This window comes from Oncorhynchus mykiss, chromosome 26, assembly GCF_013265735.2.
Source record: "Oncorhynchus mykiss isolate Arlee chromosome 26, USDA_OmykA_1.1, whole genome shotgun sequence".
NCBI lineage: Eukaryota > Metazoa > Chordata > Actinopteri > Salmoniformes > Salmonidae > Oncorhynchus > Oncorhynchus mykiss.
In genome coordinates, this window is record NC_048590.1 from 32,318,878 (window position 1) to 32,337,677 (window position 18,800).

The 18,800-nt window shown below is 41.1% G+C and overlaps 1 protein-coding gene across 2 annotated transcripts; it reads right to left on the minus strand.

Annotated features, from left to right (window-relative positions):
* Positions 1 to 4,249: 4,249 nt before the first annotated feature.
* On the minus strand, positions 4,250 to 18,428 carry LOC110506648 (zinc transporter ZIP13). 2 transcript variants are annotated; one of them, XR_005039728.1, is made up of 12 exons: positions 18,413 to 18,428; positions 18,122 to 18,287; positions 16,649 to 16,996; positions 15,319 to 15,432; positions 12,867 to 13,000; positions 10,133 to 10,255; positions 9,792 to 9,881; positions 8,877 to 8,927; positions 8,527 to 8,659; positions 8,056 to 8,155; positions 6,329 to 6,495; positions 4,250 to 6,254 (listed from the first exon to the last, which is right to left on the minus strand). XR_005039728.1 is itself a non-coding variant. In XM_021586425.2 (11 exons), exons 3-11 carry the CDS (start codon positions 16,971 to 16,973, stop codon positions 6,420 to 6,422), a joined length of 1,146 nt encoding a protein of 381 aa, XP_021442100.2. In that variant the 5' UTR covers positions 16,974 to 16,996; positions 18,122 to 18,287; positions 18,413 to 18,428; the 3' UTR covers positions 4,250 to 6,419. The 2 variants fall into 2 exon arrangements, 1 of the variants encoding a protein (XP_021442100.2); XM_021586425.2 differs by having other exon boundaries at positions 4,250 to 6,495.
* Positions 18,429 to 18,800: the final 372 nt, after the last annotated feature.

Here is an 18,800-nt window from a genome sequence, read left to right on the forward strand (position 1 = left end):
AGTATTATTGTTATTATTTGGGACATTGTGATCTGCTACAACTGTAAGGACCTGACACAGTTGTTTTACTATCATATTAAGTATATATATTGGGCCATGTTTTATGTATCATGAAGAAACATGCACATGGACCACATGCTGGATCAAAACCTATTTGTAACCCAACATATTTCATTACAAGCCTTTTCTGTGCACAGATGACAAACGCACTGAGACAGGTGCGGGCTGAAATTCAATTGGACCCACCACAGCAATGATTGGTGTCTTTGTTTACAAACTACCACAATGCAGGTTTGATTGAATTGAGCCCATAGCCTTTCAATATAGTGAACGTTTCAATGTATAAAACAACATGGAGACACACTGACCAAGGGATTCCCAAGGCCTACATCAGGGCTCTCCAGCCCTGTTCCTGGAGAGCTACTGCCCTGTAGGTTTCCACTCCAACACTAATCCAGCTTAATAATTAGCTGCTTGATAAACTGAACCAGGTTAGTTACAACTGGGATTGGAGTAAAAACCAACAGCAGAGTAGCTCTCCAGGAAGAAGGTTGGAGACCCTTGGGCTATATGATAACATCAATATTTAAAATTAATACAACTATATTCCTCCTTCACTCAGGCTCGGCTGATCCAAAGACACTGCTTACGTATATCAAAGAAAAGTTTTACACAACTTTGGAGAGACATTCAATCAGTACTTAGGGATAGGTTTTAATTTACAATACAAAGCAATAAGGTGTACATATTAATTACATGTTATTACTTGAATAATTACATTGTTAAGAGTAATTACATTGTCATTACACGAGTATAAGAGCAACAGTGTAAAGTGTTACCAATGAAGTTTTGGGGACATATTCCTATTCAAAATTGTGCATATGGGTCTCAATTGTTAAACGATATCTTACCTAAACGATATCTTAACCGCCATCGATAAGAAACATTACTGTGCAGCCGTATTCATTGATCTGGCCAAGGCTTTCGACTCTGTCAATCACCACATCCTCATCGGCAGACTCAACAGCCTTGGTTTCTCAAATGATTGCCTCGCCTGGTTCACCAACTACTTCTCTGATAGAGTTCAGTGTGTCAAATCGGAGGGTCTGTTGTCCGGACCTCTGGCAGTCTCTATGGGGGTGCCACAGGGTTCAATTCTTGGACCGACTCTCTTCTCTGTATACATCAATGAGGTCGCTCTTGCTGCTGGTGAGTGTCTGATCCACCTCTACGCAGACGACACCATTCTGTATACTTCCGGCCCTTCTTTGGACACTGTGTTAACAACCCTCCAGGCAAGCTTCAATGCCATACAACTCTCCTTCCGTGGCCTCCAATTGCTCTTAAATACAAGTAAAACTAAATGCATGCTCTTCAACCGATCGCTACCTGCACCTACCCGCCTGTCCAACATCACTACTCTGGACGGCTCTGACTTAGAATACGTGGACAACTACAAATACTTAGGTGTCTGGTTAGACTGTAAACTCTCCTTCCAGACCCATATCAAACATCTCCAATCCAAAGTTAAATCTAGAATTGGCTTCCTATTTCGCAACAAAGCATCCTTCACTCATGCTGCCAAACATACCCTTGTAAAACTGACCATCCTACCAATCCTCGACTTTGGCGATGTAATCTACAAAATAGCCTCCAATACCCTACTCAACAAATTGGATGCAGTCTATCACAGTGCAATCCGTTTTGTCACCAAAGCCCCATATACTACCCACCATTGCGACCTGTACGCTCTCGTTGGCTGGCCCTCGCTTCATACTCGTCGCCAAACCCACTGGCTCCATGTCATCTACAAGACCCTGCTAGGTAAAGTCCCCCCTTATCTCAGCTCGCTGGTCACCATAGCATCTCCCACCTGTAGCACACGCTCCAGCAGGTATATCTCTCTAGTCACCCCCAAAACCAATTCTTTCTTTGGCCGCCTCTCTTTCCAGTTCTCTGCTGCCAATGACTGGAACGAACTACAAAAATCTCTGAAACTGGAAACACTTATCTCCCTCACTAGCTTTAAGCACCAACTGTCAGAGCAGCTCACAGATTACTGCACCTGTACATAGCCCACCTATAATTTAGCCCTATCAACTACCTCTTTCCCAACTGTATTTAATTAATTTATTTATTTCGCTCCTTTGCACCCCCATTATTTTTATTTCTACTTTGCACATTCTTCCATTGCAAAACTACCATTCCAGTGTTTTACTTGCTATATTGTATTTACCTTGCCACCAAGGCCTTTTTTTTGCCTTTACCTCCCTTCTCACCTCATTTGCTCACATTGTATATAGACTTGTTTATACTTTATTATTGACTGTATGTTTGTTTTACTCCATGTGTAACTCTGTGTTGTTGTATCTGTCGAACTGCTTTGCTTTATCTTGGCCAGGTCGCAATTGTAAATGAGAACTTGTTCTCAACTTGCCTACCTGGTTAAATAAAGGTAAAATAAATTTAAAAAAAAAAAAAATTGTTCATCTGAGGTAAAGGGAGGTAAAGATAGCAATGAAAATCGGCACATTGTTCAATAGTGCAACAATAGATGTCCTTGAAAGACTTTACATGCATTTGTTTTCTCTGCGTATACCATGTGCAATACATGATCCCTTTAAATACAACAAGGTATCAAACATTTACATCGGACAAGGTTTGTGTATAATTTTTCAAAGTGTGCCAGATTTGAGTTTGGAGGTCCGCTGATCTTGAACTGGACTTGTCTTTCCTAGGACCAAATGGGATCAAGACCTATCTATCTCCTGTTAGATATGTTGTGCAATGTTCCGGTAGACGGTCAGAGGCGATTTATGCTCGAGGTCAGCGGTGTTAAGTTTATGGATTTTCTCGCTTTGCGGTATAGGTTGTCATTCATGTCTCATTTATACCTGGCACTAACATGTGTACTAACATGTGTATTTTGTCCTGGTCAAGTCCACATTCTACATATGAAATTAAAATGTCTCTCATAGCTAGCTGTCCAATGTGTCCACATTGTGACTACATTTCTTAGTCCCGCCCTGTATGTAAATTATTTGACTTTCTTTCAAAATAGTGTTTATTTTAAGACACAAATACATGCCATAAGTCAATGATTTTAGAAGGTCTGATAATGATGATTTATAAATGGTTTCACAGTCCAGATCCATCTACACTTGTAAGATATCCAGACACTATGGGAGAATCTTTTTTTTGTTTTGATTCGTTTTTTTGAATTTTACCCCTTTTTCGTGGTATCCAATTGTTTTAGTAGCTACTATCTTGTCTCATCACTACAACTCCCGTACGGGCTCAGGAGAGATGGTTGAAAGTCATGCGTCCTCCGATACACAACCCAACCAAGCCGCACTGCTTCTTAACACAGCGCGCATCCAACCCGGAAGCCAGCCGCACCAATGTGTCGGAGGAAACACCGTGCACCTGGCAACCTTGGTTAACGCGCACTGCGCCCGGCCCGCAACAGGAGTCGCTGGTGCGCGATGAGACAAGGATATCCCTACCGGCCAAGCCCTCCCTCAACCAGGACGATGCTAGGCCAATTGTGCGTCACCCCACGGACCTCCCGGTCGTGGACGGTTACGACAGAGCCTGGGCGCGAACCCATGGTCTCTGGTGACTATGGGAGAATCTCAATTGCATCCTCTCTACTCGCCTCCTCTTCCATTGGAGGATGTCAGGGCGGGACCTCTGGCTTTCTCATCCAATGGGTTTACGAAGTCAAGGCGAAAGCGTGCGGAATATTCAATTGAGATTCTCCCAATGCGTGCCTGACTACCTCAGGATCACAGTGCGTCTTTTAATCATCTCCACCTGTCCAAAGGTGTGGGCACAATCAGAATGTGGACATCATCAGGATAAATGGTACGAGTTAGAACCAGGTATAAACAGAGCTTCAGTATCTTTTCTCACAGAAAGGCTCCCACAGACAGTAGGCTTCTCACAGGACTAAGGAAGGTAATCTGCAAGGGAGTCGTTATGGCAACGGGCTCTTGTCAAGAGTGAACAATCAATACCCCCCTCTGGCTCCAATTACATTTTAAGCCCGGACTCTTTGCTGCAGAACATGTGCTTACAGAAAACATGTTTAGTGTGGAATTTTATTGTTTGATTGCATAACATATTGATGCATAATCTCCATAGCTTTCACTTAGTGTAACTTGTGTGCATGCAACTACCAAGAGTGAATACAGTGCAATTAGAAAGTATTCACACTGACTTTTTCCACATTTTGTTACATTCTAAATTAAACATTTATTAAGTTGAGGTTTTGGGTCACTGATGTACACACACACACAATACCCAATAATGTGAAAGTGGAATAAAAAAAATCTTTACAAATGAAAAGCTGAAATGTCTTGACTCATTAAGTATTCAACGCTTTTATGGCAAGCCTAAATAAGTTCAGGAGTAAACATGTGCTTAACAAGTCAAATAAATTGCACAGACTCTGCGCAATAGGGTGGGGGCAGACATTACATATCCCTTTGAGGATGATGCAGTTAACACTTTGGATGGTGTATCATTACACCCAGTCACGACAAAGATTCAGGCGCCATTCCCAATTCAGTTGCAAGAGAGGAAGGAAACCGCTCAGGGATTTCACCATGGGGCTAATGGCGATTTTAAAATAGAGTTTAATGGAGAATGGAACAATATTGTACTTTAGTTACTCCACAATACTGACAACAGACTGAAAAGACGACAAATATTTCAAAACATGCATCCTGTTTGAGACAAGGCACTAAAGTAATACTGAAAAAAATGTGGCAAAGAAATGAACTTTTTGTCCTGAATACAAAGCATTATGTTTGGGTCCAACACAACAGTGTAGCACTTCATATTCTCAAAATGATTGCATCATGTTGTGTGCTTGTCATCAGCAAGGAATAAGTTGTTTAGGTTAAAAATAAACTAAATAGAGCTAAGCACAGACAAAATCCTAGAAAACTTGGTTCCGTCAGCTTCCCAACACTGGGAGAGAAATTCACCTTCCAGCAGGACAATTACCTTAAACACATGGCCAAATATACACGAGTTGCTTACCAAGATGTCATTGAATGGTCCCAAGTGGCCTAGTTTCATTTGACTTAAATCTAACTGAAAATATATGGCAAGAATTGAAAATGGCTGTCTAGCAATGATCAATAACCAAATTAAATGTTTTAAATAAAATGGGCAACTATAGTACAATCCAGGTGTACAAAGCTCAGACTTACCCAGAAAATCAGTTGTAATCGCTGCCAAAGGTGTTTAACAGACTCAGGGGGTTAGATACTTAACTAATCAAGACAGTGATTTATTTTCCAATATTTTTTAAAATTATTTCTTTAAAACTTTGACGTGAGTATTGTAGATTGCTGATTTAAAAATATATGTTTTCAATCCCACTTTGTAAAAAACATGAAAAAAAGTCAAGGGGTGTGAATACTTTCTGAAAGCACTATATAGTAAAATCAAGACTACACAAAAATATTTTGCATAATATTATTATAACATTTCTAAATCATATTTTCCTGAAATTAAGCTCTCATATTTAAGGAGTTTCAAATATATCTGTCTGAGTGTCTCTTAACAAATTAGTATAGTATGCAATTGAAAAAGACATGGTCTTTTTGCTTGAATATACATCAATGTAACAGATTAACCCTACAGAAAACACAATGGTGCGAAGTCACAACAGAATTTGACAAAAACATTGCACCATGTTACTTTCTGAAATAATTCAATAAATACTAGGCAGTACAAGCAGATACAGAAACCAATAAGACACAATGAATATAAATTAGCCTGAAAGAGAAATAGAAAGCAGCACATGAGCATACAATTTGAAGAATGTAAGGAAATGTGTACGCATTTTAGTATGGTAAAGCCATGTGAGGTTAAGTTTGTACAGTATGCATGAGCTGTTCAAATGTGTGTGATATGACCTGTTTGAGTATGTGCATGTGTGCAATAAAACAGGATGAGACTGAGTGTCTGCCCATTATGGTCTGATGCTCTCAGATAGTCCAGTCACTTCCATGAAAGCTTCAATAAGCTTTCTTTAGCTCTTGCCATTTCAAAATGTCTGTCTCTGTCTGGGTTTGGCACGTTAGTGTCCACACAGACAGTAGTCAGAGATCAGCAGACAAGGTGGACACAGTTGGTCCAGAGTCCTGATAGAAAAAGCAGGTATCATGATTCAAGGTGCCGTTCTGATTGTCAGATCGCTTCCATGTTGATGGCCATGCTGATAGGATGTTTTGGCACTAGGTGGGAGTATAAAAAAAAAATAAGTTCCATATAATAAAAAGGGCGACTGAATGCAATCTGAGGACTTAACTTTATAGAAAGGGGGATTGCGTCCCAGTCCAGTGAATGTTGCGGTGATGTTTTCAATTATATTTTTGGTAAAGCAGGCTTGTCTTTTGAGCTCAATCCACTACGGCAGACAAGACGGCCATGACGGCAATGCCACAGCACAGGAGCAGGATCTGCAACAGGGAGTGTCTGGAAAAAAATAAGAAACATGTTTTTGCTTCAGTGTCTGCCCATTCATTTTCATATTAGCTTAACTTTTTATGGCTGCAGGGGCAGCATTGAGTAGCTTGGATGAAAAGGTGCCCATATCAAACGGCCTGCTCCTCAGTCATAGTTGCTAATATTTGCATACTATTATTAGTATCGGATAGAAAACACTCTGAAGTTTCTAAAACTGTTTGAATGATGTCTGCGAGTATAACAGAACTCATATTGGCAGGCAAAATCCTGAGTTGAAATCAAAACAGGAAGTCAGAAATCTGAGCTTATATGTATTCAGAGTCCCCAATGAAATCCCCTTGAGATATGAATAATGTTGCACTGCTTAGGGGTTCCACTAGATGTCAACCATCAATAGAAATTATAATGAGGCTTCTATGTTGTTGTGGGAGTGAATGAGAGCAGAATATATCGGCTGTCCATCAAGCAGCCATTTTGTGATCCAACTTTTCCCTCATGGTAGTCACTTGCGTTCCATTGCTCACAAAGACAAGAAAGAATACTCCCGTTGGAACTTTATTGAAGCTATATGTTAAAAACATCCTAATGATTAAATCTGTACTTAGTTTGAAATGTTTCTTCGACCGGTAAGATCACTTTTTGTCCGATATAACGCTGACCAGAATTAGCGTTTGGATATGTACACCAAACGCGCTAACAAAAGAAGGTATTTGGACATAAATAACGGACATTTTCGAACAAAACAAACATTTATTGTGGACCTGGGATTCCTGGAGTGCTTTCTGATGTAGATCAAAGGTAAGGGAATATTTATCATCTAATTTCTTGTTTATGTTGACGCCGTCTTTGCGGCTGTGGTGTTTTTAAATTGAGGTCCGTCTCAGATTATTGCATGCATTTCTTTTTCCGTAAGTAAAAAAAAAAAAAATCTGACACAGTGGTTGCATTAAGGAGAGGTATATCTATAATTCCATGTGTATAACCATATTATCATCTACATTTATAATGAGTATTTCTGTTGAATGATGTGGCTATGCAAAATCACTTGATGTTTTTGGAACTAGTGAATCTAACACGCCAATGTAAACTCAGATTTGTTTTATATAAATATTGCTAAAGTTAAACAAAACATGCATGTATTGTGTAACATGAAGTCCTATGAGTGTCATCTGATGAAGATAATTCAAGGTTAGTGATTAATTTTCTTTATTTCTGTTTTTTGTGAAGGCTATATTTTGCTGGAAAATGGCTGTGCTTATTGTGGTTTGGTGGAGACCTAACAATCGTTTGTAGTGCTTTCGCTGAAAAGCCTATTTGAAAATCGGACACTTTGTGGGATGAACAACAAATAGATTTAAAATTATATAAGACACATGTATGTTTCAGGAATTATAATTATGAGATTTCTGTGGTTTGAATTTTGGCACTCTATTTTCACTGGTAGTTGCCATATCGATCCCGTTATCGCAGCCATAACAGGTTAACACTTTTTCCCCCGCTGCATATTTAGTCTCTTAGTGGGTATTTGCATTGTGGTCAGTGGCTGTCCAGACTGACCAGTGTACATACCCGAGGCTGGTCTCCTCCAGGAGGTCAGGCACCACGTTGACCAGGGCTATGTACAGGAAGCCTCCCGAGGAGAATGGTAAGATCCACGCTGTTGCATTTTCTACACAGGATAAAGTGGAATGAAAGGTTTGGCTTAATAGTTAAAAAGCTTTTCATGCTGCTTGGCTGCCAAATCACTGAAGACTATGGTTCCTTGATAGCCTATACCAAGGGTGTGGACAGTTCTCGACATGGGCAGGAGCTCACCGGAGCAGAATACCAGCACTTAATGATCTACTGCTTTAGCTCCTGCACCGCTTATAGAATATTCAATCAAAAGTATTGTGGATCTCTTGCACCTAAATATAAAACAGTACCGGCACCCAAAATAAATACTGTTCCTTATTTCAGTCCAAGTCAAGCACCTGGTGTGGAGCTGTAGTTTCAGTGCTCTGCTGCTGTTTTGTATATGGAGGATGCTAGGTGGCTCACCTGTGCCTCTGGGAGACTGGGCACACAGGGCAAAACAGGCCCCCAGCACCCCTCCCAGGGCTGTGGATAGCTGCATGCGGGCGGCACTCCAGCGGTCAAACCCTGCACGCAGCAGGATGGCAAAGTCACCCACCTAGAGATGAGCAAACATCATGTAAGCAATGTGTCACAGATTCACATATAAGCAATGCGTCACAGAGCCCATTTATGTAAGAAAGAAAAGATGGGGATATCAACTAGAACTGAATCAATTCATGACTCAAAAAACAGTCATAATTAGCTTTCATTGCATGAAGTACAATACAAAAAAAATAGGTCACATCCCCTAAAAATAGCAAGTTTGAACTTACTTCATGGGGGATTTCATGGAGCAGGATGGCAAAGGTGGTGAGACACCCAACCTGTCAGGAAATACATAGAACATGTCTCTGATCAGGCTCTGCAAAATATATACGTACAAGACATGTTTCCGATCCTATACTACTCAAACTCTGATAACGACTCTTGTACTACATTACAGTGTGTATACATGACAATGTTTGTTTCATGCATCCAACTGGGCTTCTACTTTGATAAACACCATCATGCCTGCATATAGAAATATGAGTGCAGATGGAAACCAAAATAAGTGGGATGCCCATGTGTGTGAGCGATGTAGAGACATCTAGCTAGTTTACTTCCTCTCTGGCAAACTCTCCCTTTGGCTCATGCTGTTAGCCTTATGCCTCTCCAGCTGGACTTTCTCACCCACAACCGTGGGTAATGTAATCATTATCATACTTCAGAAAATAGCGAGGTAGAATTCAATGTCCTGACTCAATGTTCTGTAATAATGACAATACCGTACTTTGCATCAAAATCATAGAATTGTGTTGTTGAAACTAGTCTCTTAAGCAGGGGTGCAGTATCATGGTCATAGTGGACTGAGCTGAGAATAGTGAATGTTATGGCTAAGTGAGCACTGATACAGCTATCTACAAGTCTGCCAAGGGGGTTGGGTCCTTTGCCAATCATGGGCACGAGCCTCAAATGCCAAAACAACCACCTTTCATAACATACTGTAGTCTGTAATAAGTCTGCCCTAAGTTGAAGTATTGTATGCATTGTTCATGACCACGGTGCATTTTGTTGAAATGCTTGCATTGAAATTAGTAACTGCTATTAGGTTTAATTAGCATTTATTAAAAACCCACACATGGGGACTATTTAGTATATAGCGCCTGGAGAGACTTCATTGCAGATATTTGTGCTGCAGACTAACTCACCTTCCTGCTGACCAGGAAGCTCCCTGCCACAGCCAGGCCATGGGTGAAGTTGTCAATACAGTTAGCCAGCAGGTTCAGGTACCCACTCGTCTGCCAGATAGAGACACAGAACCAAGTCTATACAGGATCCCACAGCTGACTCACACTTAAGTCATATACACAAAGCAAAAGGGGTTACTTAGTACAGAGGATTTCAGTTTGGTGGCTCTGGGGGATTTCATTTTGGTGGCTCTTAAGCAAATGGACATTTCCAGATTGTTCTCCCTTTTGTCATTTACATATGGCTTGTTAAAATGAACAATATCCCATCAGACAAACTTTACCCATTTGATCCAACTTACCTTTATTTTCTTTGGCACTTGCTGCAAGCTGCTTTTTGTCTTGCAGGACGAGCTCCACGTATCAGAATGGTGCCCATTGATGTGGGACAACGCCTCACTACTGGAGTCTGAGCTATGGGAGGTCTGAGGAGAAGGGGTGACAAAAACAAACAGTTATTAGCCGAATCAGCAGGAAATTCTATTGCATGCAAAGGTTTACATAGTACACTACACCTACACATTCCATTGAATCAACCTACAGTACTGTGTTTCTTTTATGTCACCCATAGCTTCTCTCCTCCAACCACTGACTGCACATTACAGCCTAAAATTCCTGTCGCAGTCGTCACATCTTCCACTGAATTTGCGTGCTTTTAACAAAAAACAAATTCATTCTACCCCAGGCCATTCTCCTTTCCAGAGCAGGGCCGACTTCCTGGTCCCTTCCTCGTTTAGAGCCATTTACAGTACAGCGTCATTTAATAGTCAAATTAAACGAGGCAAATAGTCTGCTGTATTCTAAATGTGGCTGGGAAATGTTAAATATCTTCTCAAATATCAATCTGTCCCCTAATGTGTGAGTGGGCTGGGTAATTCATTGGAGAGTGGGAGTTTGACACCAAGTGAGATCGTGATTCATGACCTATGTCTCTGAATTGAATAGTAACGGCATCTTGATACCAACATCGAAACATGCTTGATAAGACTCAATTTGTGGAAGGAGCACTGATCTACCCCGAGTCTCACTATCCACCCCTGAACACACTCCTCTGGCCTCTCTGAAGTAGATGTAGCAGCTGCTTCCTCCCCATCTCTATAAATAGCTACAATGAATGAGACCAGACATGGATGCCAATCTTCCTCCTCCTGAGCAAAAGAGAAGGAAGAGGAAAGTGGTACACACAACTAATGCGAGATGTATGGGGCACAAGGATAAGAAACAAATACCTGCAATTAAATGAAGGATTATCTTTTGAATAACAGAACATTTTAGCATATGGGAGCACAAATGCAGTAAGATTTAAAGTGCTGGTTTTCACCCTTACCTTTTCATCAGCAAGTTAGAGCTGACTATTTCAGTGAAATAAAATAGATAAAAAAGGAACCCTACAGACATTAAGGCCTTCAAAAGCCTGCAGTTGTGTACCTCTGTTTTACACACGCCACAAGAAGCTCTCCCATTTCTACAGAGCAGAGAACATCTCAACTCATCTAAATCCACACTGTCAGACAGGGAAAATGCACCACCAAAAATCACTCCATACCCCAAAACATCAAAAGAATCCCGAAGCTAATACTCTGCACTAATACCCACTCCAAATCCCATATGAAAAAGGGTCTCACTGGTATTAGAGAAATGGAGGGGAGATAGAATACAGCTTTGATCCCAAGCGTGTCTAGCAGATAGACTCAGGGCTATGGCACAATGGGTCCCTGCTTGCGGAGGTAGGGGATCAATAAGGTTGCATCAGTAACCATGTTTCAATCCAGATTAAAGTTAGAGTGAAAAAAAAAATTGCGACAGCTGGGATGGAAAAAGTGTCGGTACAATTTCATTATGCGACAAATTGGTGAAAACTATTTATTGCGCAATTGTTGATAGCATCACCATCATGTCGAGGTAAATTTGAAGGCAAGTCGGTGCTATGATGTGTGGTCCTAACTTGAAAAAACTTGCCCAGTTTTATTAGGCTTCGGATGAAAGAAGTGATGAACTTCACAGGGTGGGTGCACAGTCATGAGCTTGATGCTCCTTTCCAATAAATATTGAGGATCTTATTATGTATGCTAGTGACATGATTTGTGCTTAGCTGCCAATTAATGAATAAAAATGATCTTACCCATCCAATCCTATAACCTAACCTGTCCACTTTATCAGCAAGCTGTTGTCTATAGAGAATATGCCAACAGTTTGTGAAAAACCAAATTGATAGAGTGGAAAACACAATGGAAACACATTGACCTTATGTATGTTTTTTAGTCGGTACATGACAAACTTTAGCACCAAGTGGTTTCTATGTACACTGCATCACAGCCTTTTTATCCACAACACACCCATTTGATAGAAACAAACCTCTGGAGGGAAAATGTGCATATTTTATAATATTCACATTCAAATCTGTAGAAAATTGGATTAGTTTGACTCTCAGATTTCTTATTTTCCATTTGGACTCCAACTCCACTTATAAAGTTATAAATAAGACAATTCTGGGAGATTCCCATTTAGGACATAATGTGTCATCACAGCACTGTTTAATCACTACCTTAAAGCGGCTTAAATTCAGAAGTTGATTGTTGAAGTCAAAATGCTAATGATTCATCACTGAAGAGTGGAATAAAAACTGATTGTGGTTTCTTCAGCTACAACACTATCAATCAAGATGATCTAATGTGCCTTGTTTAAGTTTAGGCCAGAGTTGTCCACTGAAGACCAGCTCAGATCAAACAGAAAGCCCTAGATAGAGCCAACTGATCCACTAGCCACCCCACCGCGTGGAAGAGCAGTGTCACTGTGGTACCAGTGAAGGGATTAAAGAGCACTGGTGCACTGGACACACCTAAATAAATATGTGATGGTTCCAGCATATGAGATGAGGTGTGTAATTAGATGCATGACCTTAACCTTCTTTGGAAAGACCTGCCCACCATTTCTTTAAATAGTTTGGGGCTATTAAAGAGTTGTATCCGGTGCATTGACTCGACTGTTGCACTTTTCATGTAGACATGGACAATAAAACAGCATTGAACTACTCACAGGGACATGCTGGCTGTTACCAATGGAGTCCTCCTGACTGTTCTCATCTGGGAACATCTTCTCCAGGAGAAGGAAGGACAGCATGCCCATGATAACCCACAGGCCCTGGGTCCTGTAGTGGAGCTGGCTCTCGTCTGAACACAGGGAGGATGGAAGAGACATACAGTGTGAGATAGGCTCTATTTTAACAGGGATGACAAACTAATTGGAAAACTTTCTCTAGGATTGTATGGAGACCCCCTTTCACATGGATCAGTGGAATGCAGGCATGGCTTAGGGTTGCTCATCACCACCGAGGACTTCATAGAAGTCAGCAAAGCATTTTAAAGTGTATTTCTACATGACAACCAGAGGACCTCAGGTCTGGGAAACTTAATCCTGGGCCACATCCAGTTGTCAAACATTGCAGATAGAAATGCCATGAATAGAGCATACATCAGTGTTTCCCAATGCCAGTACTCAATGCAAACACACCTTATTCATCTCATTGAGCGTTTGATGATTAGTTCAGTTAAATCAGGTGTGCTTTTCTTTTTTTAAATACTGGAGGACTGGGTACTGGAGTTTGGAAACACTGCAATACTTGACAGAGAAGCATGTGTGTATACATAGCATATATTTCTATGTGAATGTTCCAAAATGTTGCGTCCTTCTGAACGCATCCCTGGTAATCCTAAATTAAAATCAACAGACACTGAAAAAAATATATAACACAACACGTAGTGTTGGTCACATGTTTTATGAGCTGAAATAAGACCCCAGAAATGTTGCACAAAAATTGTATTTCTCTAATGTTGTGCACAAATTAGTTTACATCCCTGTTAGTGAGCATTTCTCCTTTGCCAAAATAATCCATCCATCTGATAGGTGTGGCATCTCAAAAAGCTGATTAAACAGCATGATCCTTACACTGGTGCACCTTGAGCTGGGAACAATAAAAGGCCACTAAAAAATCTGCAGTTTTGTGATAACAATGCCACAGATGTCTCTAGTTGAGGGAGCGTGCAATTGGCATGCTGACTGCAGGAAAGTCCAGCAGAACTGTTGCCAGAGAATTGAATGCTAATTTCTCTACCATAAGCCACCCACAACAACGTTTGAGAATTAGGCAGTATGTCCAACCAATCTCACAACTGCAGACCACGTGCAACCACGCCAGACCTGGATCCTCACACCCGGCCTTGTCACCTGCGGGATCGTCCGAGACCAGCCAACGGACTAAACTGTGGTTTTGCACAACTGTAGAATTTCTACAGAAACCGTCTCAGGGAAGCTCATCTGCATGCTCGTCGTCCTCACAAAGGTCTTGACCCGAGTGCAGTTCGGCGTCATAACCAACTTCAATGGGCAAATGCTCACCTTCAGTGCCCCCATGGTAGCATTGGGTTTTGGTATGGGCAGGGATAAACTACAGACTAACACAACTGCATTTTAATCAATGGCCATTTAAATGCACAGAGATGCTGTGAAGAGATCCTGAGGCCCATTATCGTGCCATTCATCAGCTGTCATCACCTCACGTTTCGCCATGATAATGCACGGCCCCATGTTGCAAGGATCTGTAAACAGTTCCTGGAAGCTGAAAACGTCCCTGTTCTTCCATGGCCTGCATACTCCCCAGACATGTCACTCTTTGAGCATGTTAGGGATGCTCTGGATCAACGTGTACGGCAGTGTTTCAGTTCCGGACAATATCCAGTAACTTCGCACAGACATTGAAGAGCAGTGTGACAACATTCCATAGGCCACAGGCAACAGCCTGATCGACACATCTCCTTCACATAGAGTTGATCTGTATGAGGCAAATGGTGGGCACACCAGATACTAACTGGTTTTCTGACTCAGTCCCGCAACTTTGTTTTTAAGGTAGCTGTGACCAATAACCGCATATCTGTATTCCCAGGCATGTGAAATCCATATATTTTTTTGTATTTTATTTAACCTTTAATTAGGGCCTAATGAAATTATTTCAATGGACTGATTTCCATATATGAACTGTAACTCAGTACAATCTTTGAAAGTGTTGCATTTATATTTTTGTTCAGTGTATATGTTTGCACTAAAACTGCTTTGAAGAGTCATTGTAAAATGCTATATTTGACAAATCCTTAATACTGAAGAGAATATCTGCACTTCCAATGTTAACTTATTAGAAAAAATAAATGTAGTATACTGGGAATGTTAGCTGTCATTCCCTCTCTGTCTCTGTCAGTTTGAAAAGTGTCGAAATCAATTGTTTTCGCAAACAGACTATCTTTACAATATTGCTGACGTGTCAGATAAGTGATATGCAAGCCTAAGGACACAGGCATTCCACTGGTCTGTGTGAAGGGTCAGAATAGGTATACTGGTGGGGGGAAATAAGCACAGGCAATTTGAATGGGGATGTCTCCAGGAGGGATAAAGGGTATAGAAAGAACAGGAGGGTGCCTGAGAGAAAAGATTGACCCACCTGGGCTGCAGGAGTGGGAATGTGCCCAAGCCTCCGGGAGCAAGTGGAGGAACACGTCACCCAAGAGACCACCAATGGCAAAGCTCAGAAGCTGCTTTAGCTTCCGACAGCCAGCTGGAAACACACAGAGAGTAACAAGAGAGAAAGAGATGGCAATTATGAAAAGTATAGTTGAAGTAGGCTGTATCATCCATGATATACAAAAATGCTGGTTCTTCCCTGTTTGAGCTAAAACATTTACAGGTTTCATTTAAATAAATCTGCAAAATAAGTGATTTTCTATTTCTAGCTTTAAAATTAAGAGCCATTACATGTTTGTCTATTTAAACATTTGTATCTTTGCATGAAGTATGACAATTAAAGAAATAGGCCTCCTGGGTAATTTCTCAATTTATGGGCTCGATTTTTTAAAATGTCTGAATGAACAGCTTCAGAGGATGCAACTGCCATTGCTATTGTATTACAATATGGCATTAGTGATCCGATGTTCTCCTTACCAATACTAATAAGCACAAAGGACCAGGACAGGCAAAGCCAGTGGCCTTCAGTGTTAATTGTGTTTTCTGAGAGGTGTTGAAATGCAATACATAGTGGCCTGGTTTCTCTTCTTTGAGAGTGAAGAATACAGCATGGAAATGAGGACACACCCAATTCAGCACCATTCACATTGACACATTTATCCATTACCAACAAGGCTCATGTCAGTGATACCTTTAGAATTATTTTCTCTGGTCATTTTTTTATTTATTTTTTTAACAAACTGCAGGATTTGTGTGAGCCAAAAGCATAATCCCAATGGTGCAAAGGAATCATTGACATTTGACCAAAATGTTACAGTTTAACACTTTATGCACATAAATAGTACTGGTATCTCACATGGTTAAATACTCAAGGCAACAACAAAAATCAGCAACGCAGCTTTGGAGGTAGTGACTGTGGCCTCTATATATTCTACTTGAAGGCTGTGTTTAAAAGGGTGTGGTCAGGCAGAGTTCAGAAGCACATTGTTCAGCTCATAAGCAGCAGTTTCCTCAGAGAAAAATAGAGGTGCCATTGCTCCACATTTAAATGGCTCTTCAGAAAAAAAACAGTGCAGAACTGTATTTTATGATTAAAAATGGATGCCCAGCTCACAAGGGCCCCTTGATGATGTGAGGCATTTGCCTCTTCTGCTTAATGGTAAGTCAGTCACTGTAGGCTACCTCAGGATGTCTAATTACGGGTGTGGTGATCAAGGCATAACCAGTGTGGCTCGTTTTCAGAAGAAAGAGTAGGCCTACATTAGTCTGGCTAACAGCAAGGTTACATATCAGTTTAGGTCACAACTTACCCGCTGTCTCGAGGGCCGCTCCTGCCTCAATAGGAATAACAAGAAGGGGGAAAATTCCAGTGAGGCCTACAGCAACAGACCCAACCAGAGAGCAGAGCCAGACATCGGCACGTTCACTTGCAAAGAAGTCAGCTAAGGCCTGGAAGCCTAGGAACTCATCTGGAAGCCCTGGGCCTGATCCAGCGGCTGTGGCTGTGGCATGAGCCATGGCTGCCTGGGACACCATCTTCCCACTGGACGCCCCTTTGGAGGAGATGACCAGCAGGGCAGCACCAGTGAACAGTGCAGCCAACGCCCAGCTGGGCCTACCGCCTCTTGATTTCATCCGTCCCTCGTTCCAGAGAGCACCTGCAACCAACAAGGCCAATGTTGCAAGATGGAGAGGTCATCATATAACATAGATAGGCCTTACATGCATTCTTAACTCAACATAGATGCTTTCTCAAATAAATTGAATGCACATTCACTGCCAAACAGTTTGTATAGACATTTTTGGCTAAGGTTGCGATATTGTGTGTGACCAGTAACGGGTGATGACTGAAAATGGACAGGACAAAATAAATCCCTTGGTAGGGTAGTCATTCCACCAAAACAGATGGAAAAAGTGCTCCATGAGCAACTGCTTAGGTCTGCTAATGTCTAAGAAAACGTGTCTAAGAGGACCTATTACACAGCATCATGACTTGAACTAAACCAAATAACTATGGTCGACGTTTAATTCAGAAAATTATTATTATATTAACTTTACATGGTTGTGTGTGTTCGCGAGCCCCTTGGCCTGCGGTACCCCATCTACACGTCAGCGTCGCATTTTGAATGTGTTCATCAGAGCGCTGTTCACGGTCGACGAAAATCACAAATATAAGAGAGAAAGACAACACTAAAAAGTTGGAGGCTATGTGAAGAATTCGCAAACATGGCTTGCAGGAACGAGTAAAATGCTGTTTACGTCAACGATAGATATGGGATGCTGATGATATGCGGTTGTGTGATGCCAGACAGCTCGCGCTGTAAAAGTTGAGACGACATAGCACAAGCGAGTGTTGCACACGTTCGGGAAAGGCCCAAACATTGTAACATTTTGATGAATTGTAACAAAGTAACAAGTTGTGGGCCAGCTAACGTTAATTACAATGTAACACATCTCACTCACTGTAGCAACAGCTGTATCTGCTACGTTAGATATGCATCGCATGGATTTATTTAGCTAGCTAGGTGACTTTTGTTTTTACTTAATAAAGGTTACAGTTTTTGGCAACCAGTTGCTATTTAATTCGCTCTGCTACTTGGAAAGTTCTGGTCGTGACGCCCAAATGGCTGTCTATAAACAAATTCAGCTAGCACGCTTAACTAGCCAAGCCTAACTCTAGCATTTCAAACCTTAAGTTGAAGTCAGTTAGTTTGGATTGCTAAAATCACGCAGTCAACTTACAAGAAAAAGTTAATAAGTAATGTGATATTAATATATTTTACCCTGTTGTGATTCCTGAAGTTCTTCCACCAGTGTGTCCCTGCCATCCAGCTCAGTGAGGTAGGCTAGCGCTGCTGTTCCACTCTCCAGCTGATTCCGCAGCTAACTTTCCTGCCACGGCTTCCCCTTTTCCAGAGGAGCCACGTCACCGGAAGTGTATTTTTATTCCTGACAGGAGGGATGACAAAATGTAGTTTAGGCACTTATGTTTGCGATGGAGGTTTCTGGGGTCTATTCATTACGGAAACGGTTTACCGTTTAAGAACCAAACAGAGCAAACGGGGAGCACCTACCTGGATTTGTCCAATATAAACTCCTTTGCGTTTTCCGTTTAGAGTGAACGGTTGCTGTTGCCAAACGCTTTGCAACAGAATCGGTGTAATGGCTACACCCCAGGTTTGACATTAGCCTGCAGTGCTGTAGGCTTATGTTCAGTAATAATACTTCTGTTTCATGTGAATGTTTGTATCAGTCATGTATCTTAAATACAGTTGTGGAAAGAGTACTTAAATGACATTTCACTATAGTAGAAGTAAAATGAATTACTTGAAAAATACTCCAAAAAAGTATAAGTACTCAGTGACAGTAACGAGAGTATATTTGTAATTAGTTACTTTACACCTTACACCAAATAGTAGCCTATAAGATCAATAGAAAATCGAAAGATAATTTGTATTTATT

Coding starts and splice junctions, on each gene's coding strand:
- LOC110506648 (XM_021586425.2), bottom strand. CDS start 16,973: ATGAAATCAAGAGGCGGTAGGCCCAGCTGGGCGTTGGCTGCACTGTTC. Junction 15,433..16,648: donor AGCGGCCCTCGAGACAGCGG/GTAAGTTGTGAC, acceptor GTGTGTTTCCAG/CTGGCTGTCGGAAGCTAAAG. Junction 8,660..8,876: donor TCCATGAAATCCCCCATGAA/GTAAGTTCAAAC, acceptor GCTCATCTCTAG/GTGGGTGACTTTGCCATCCT.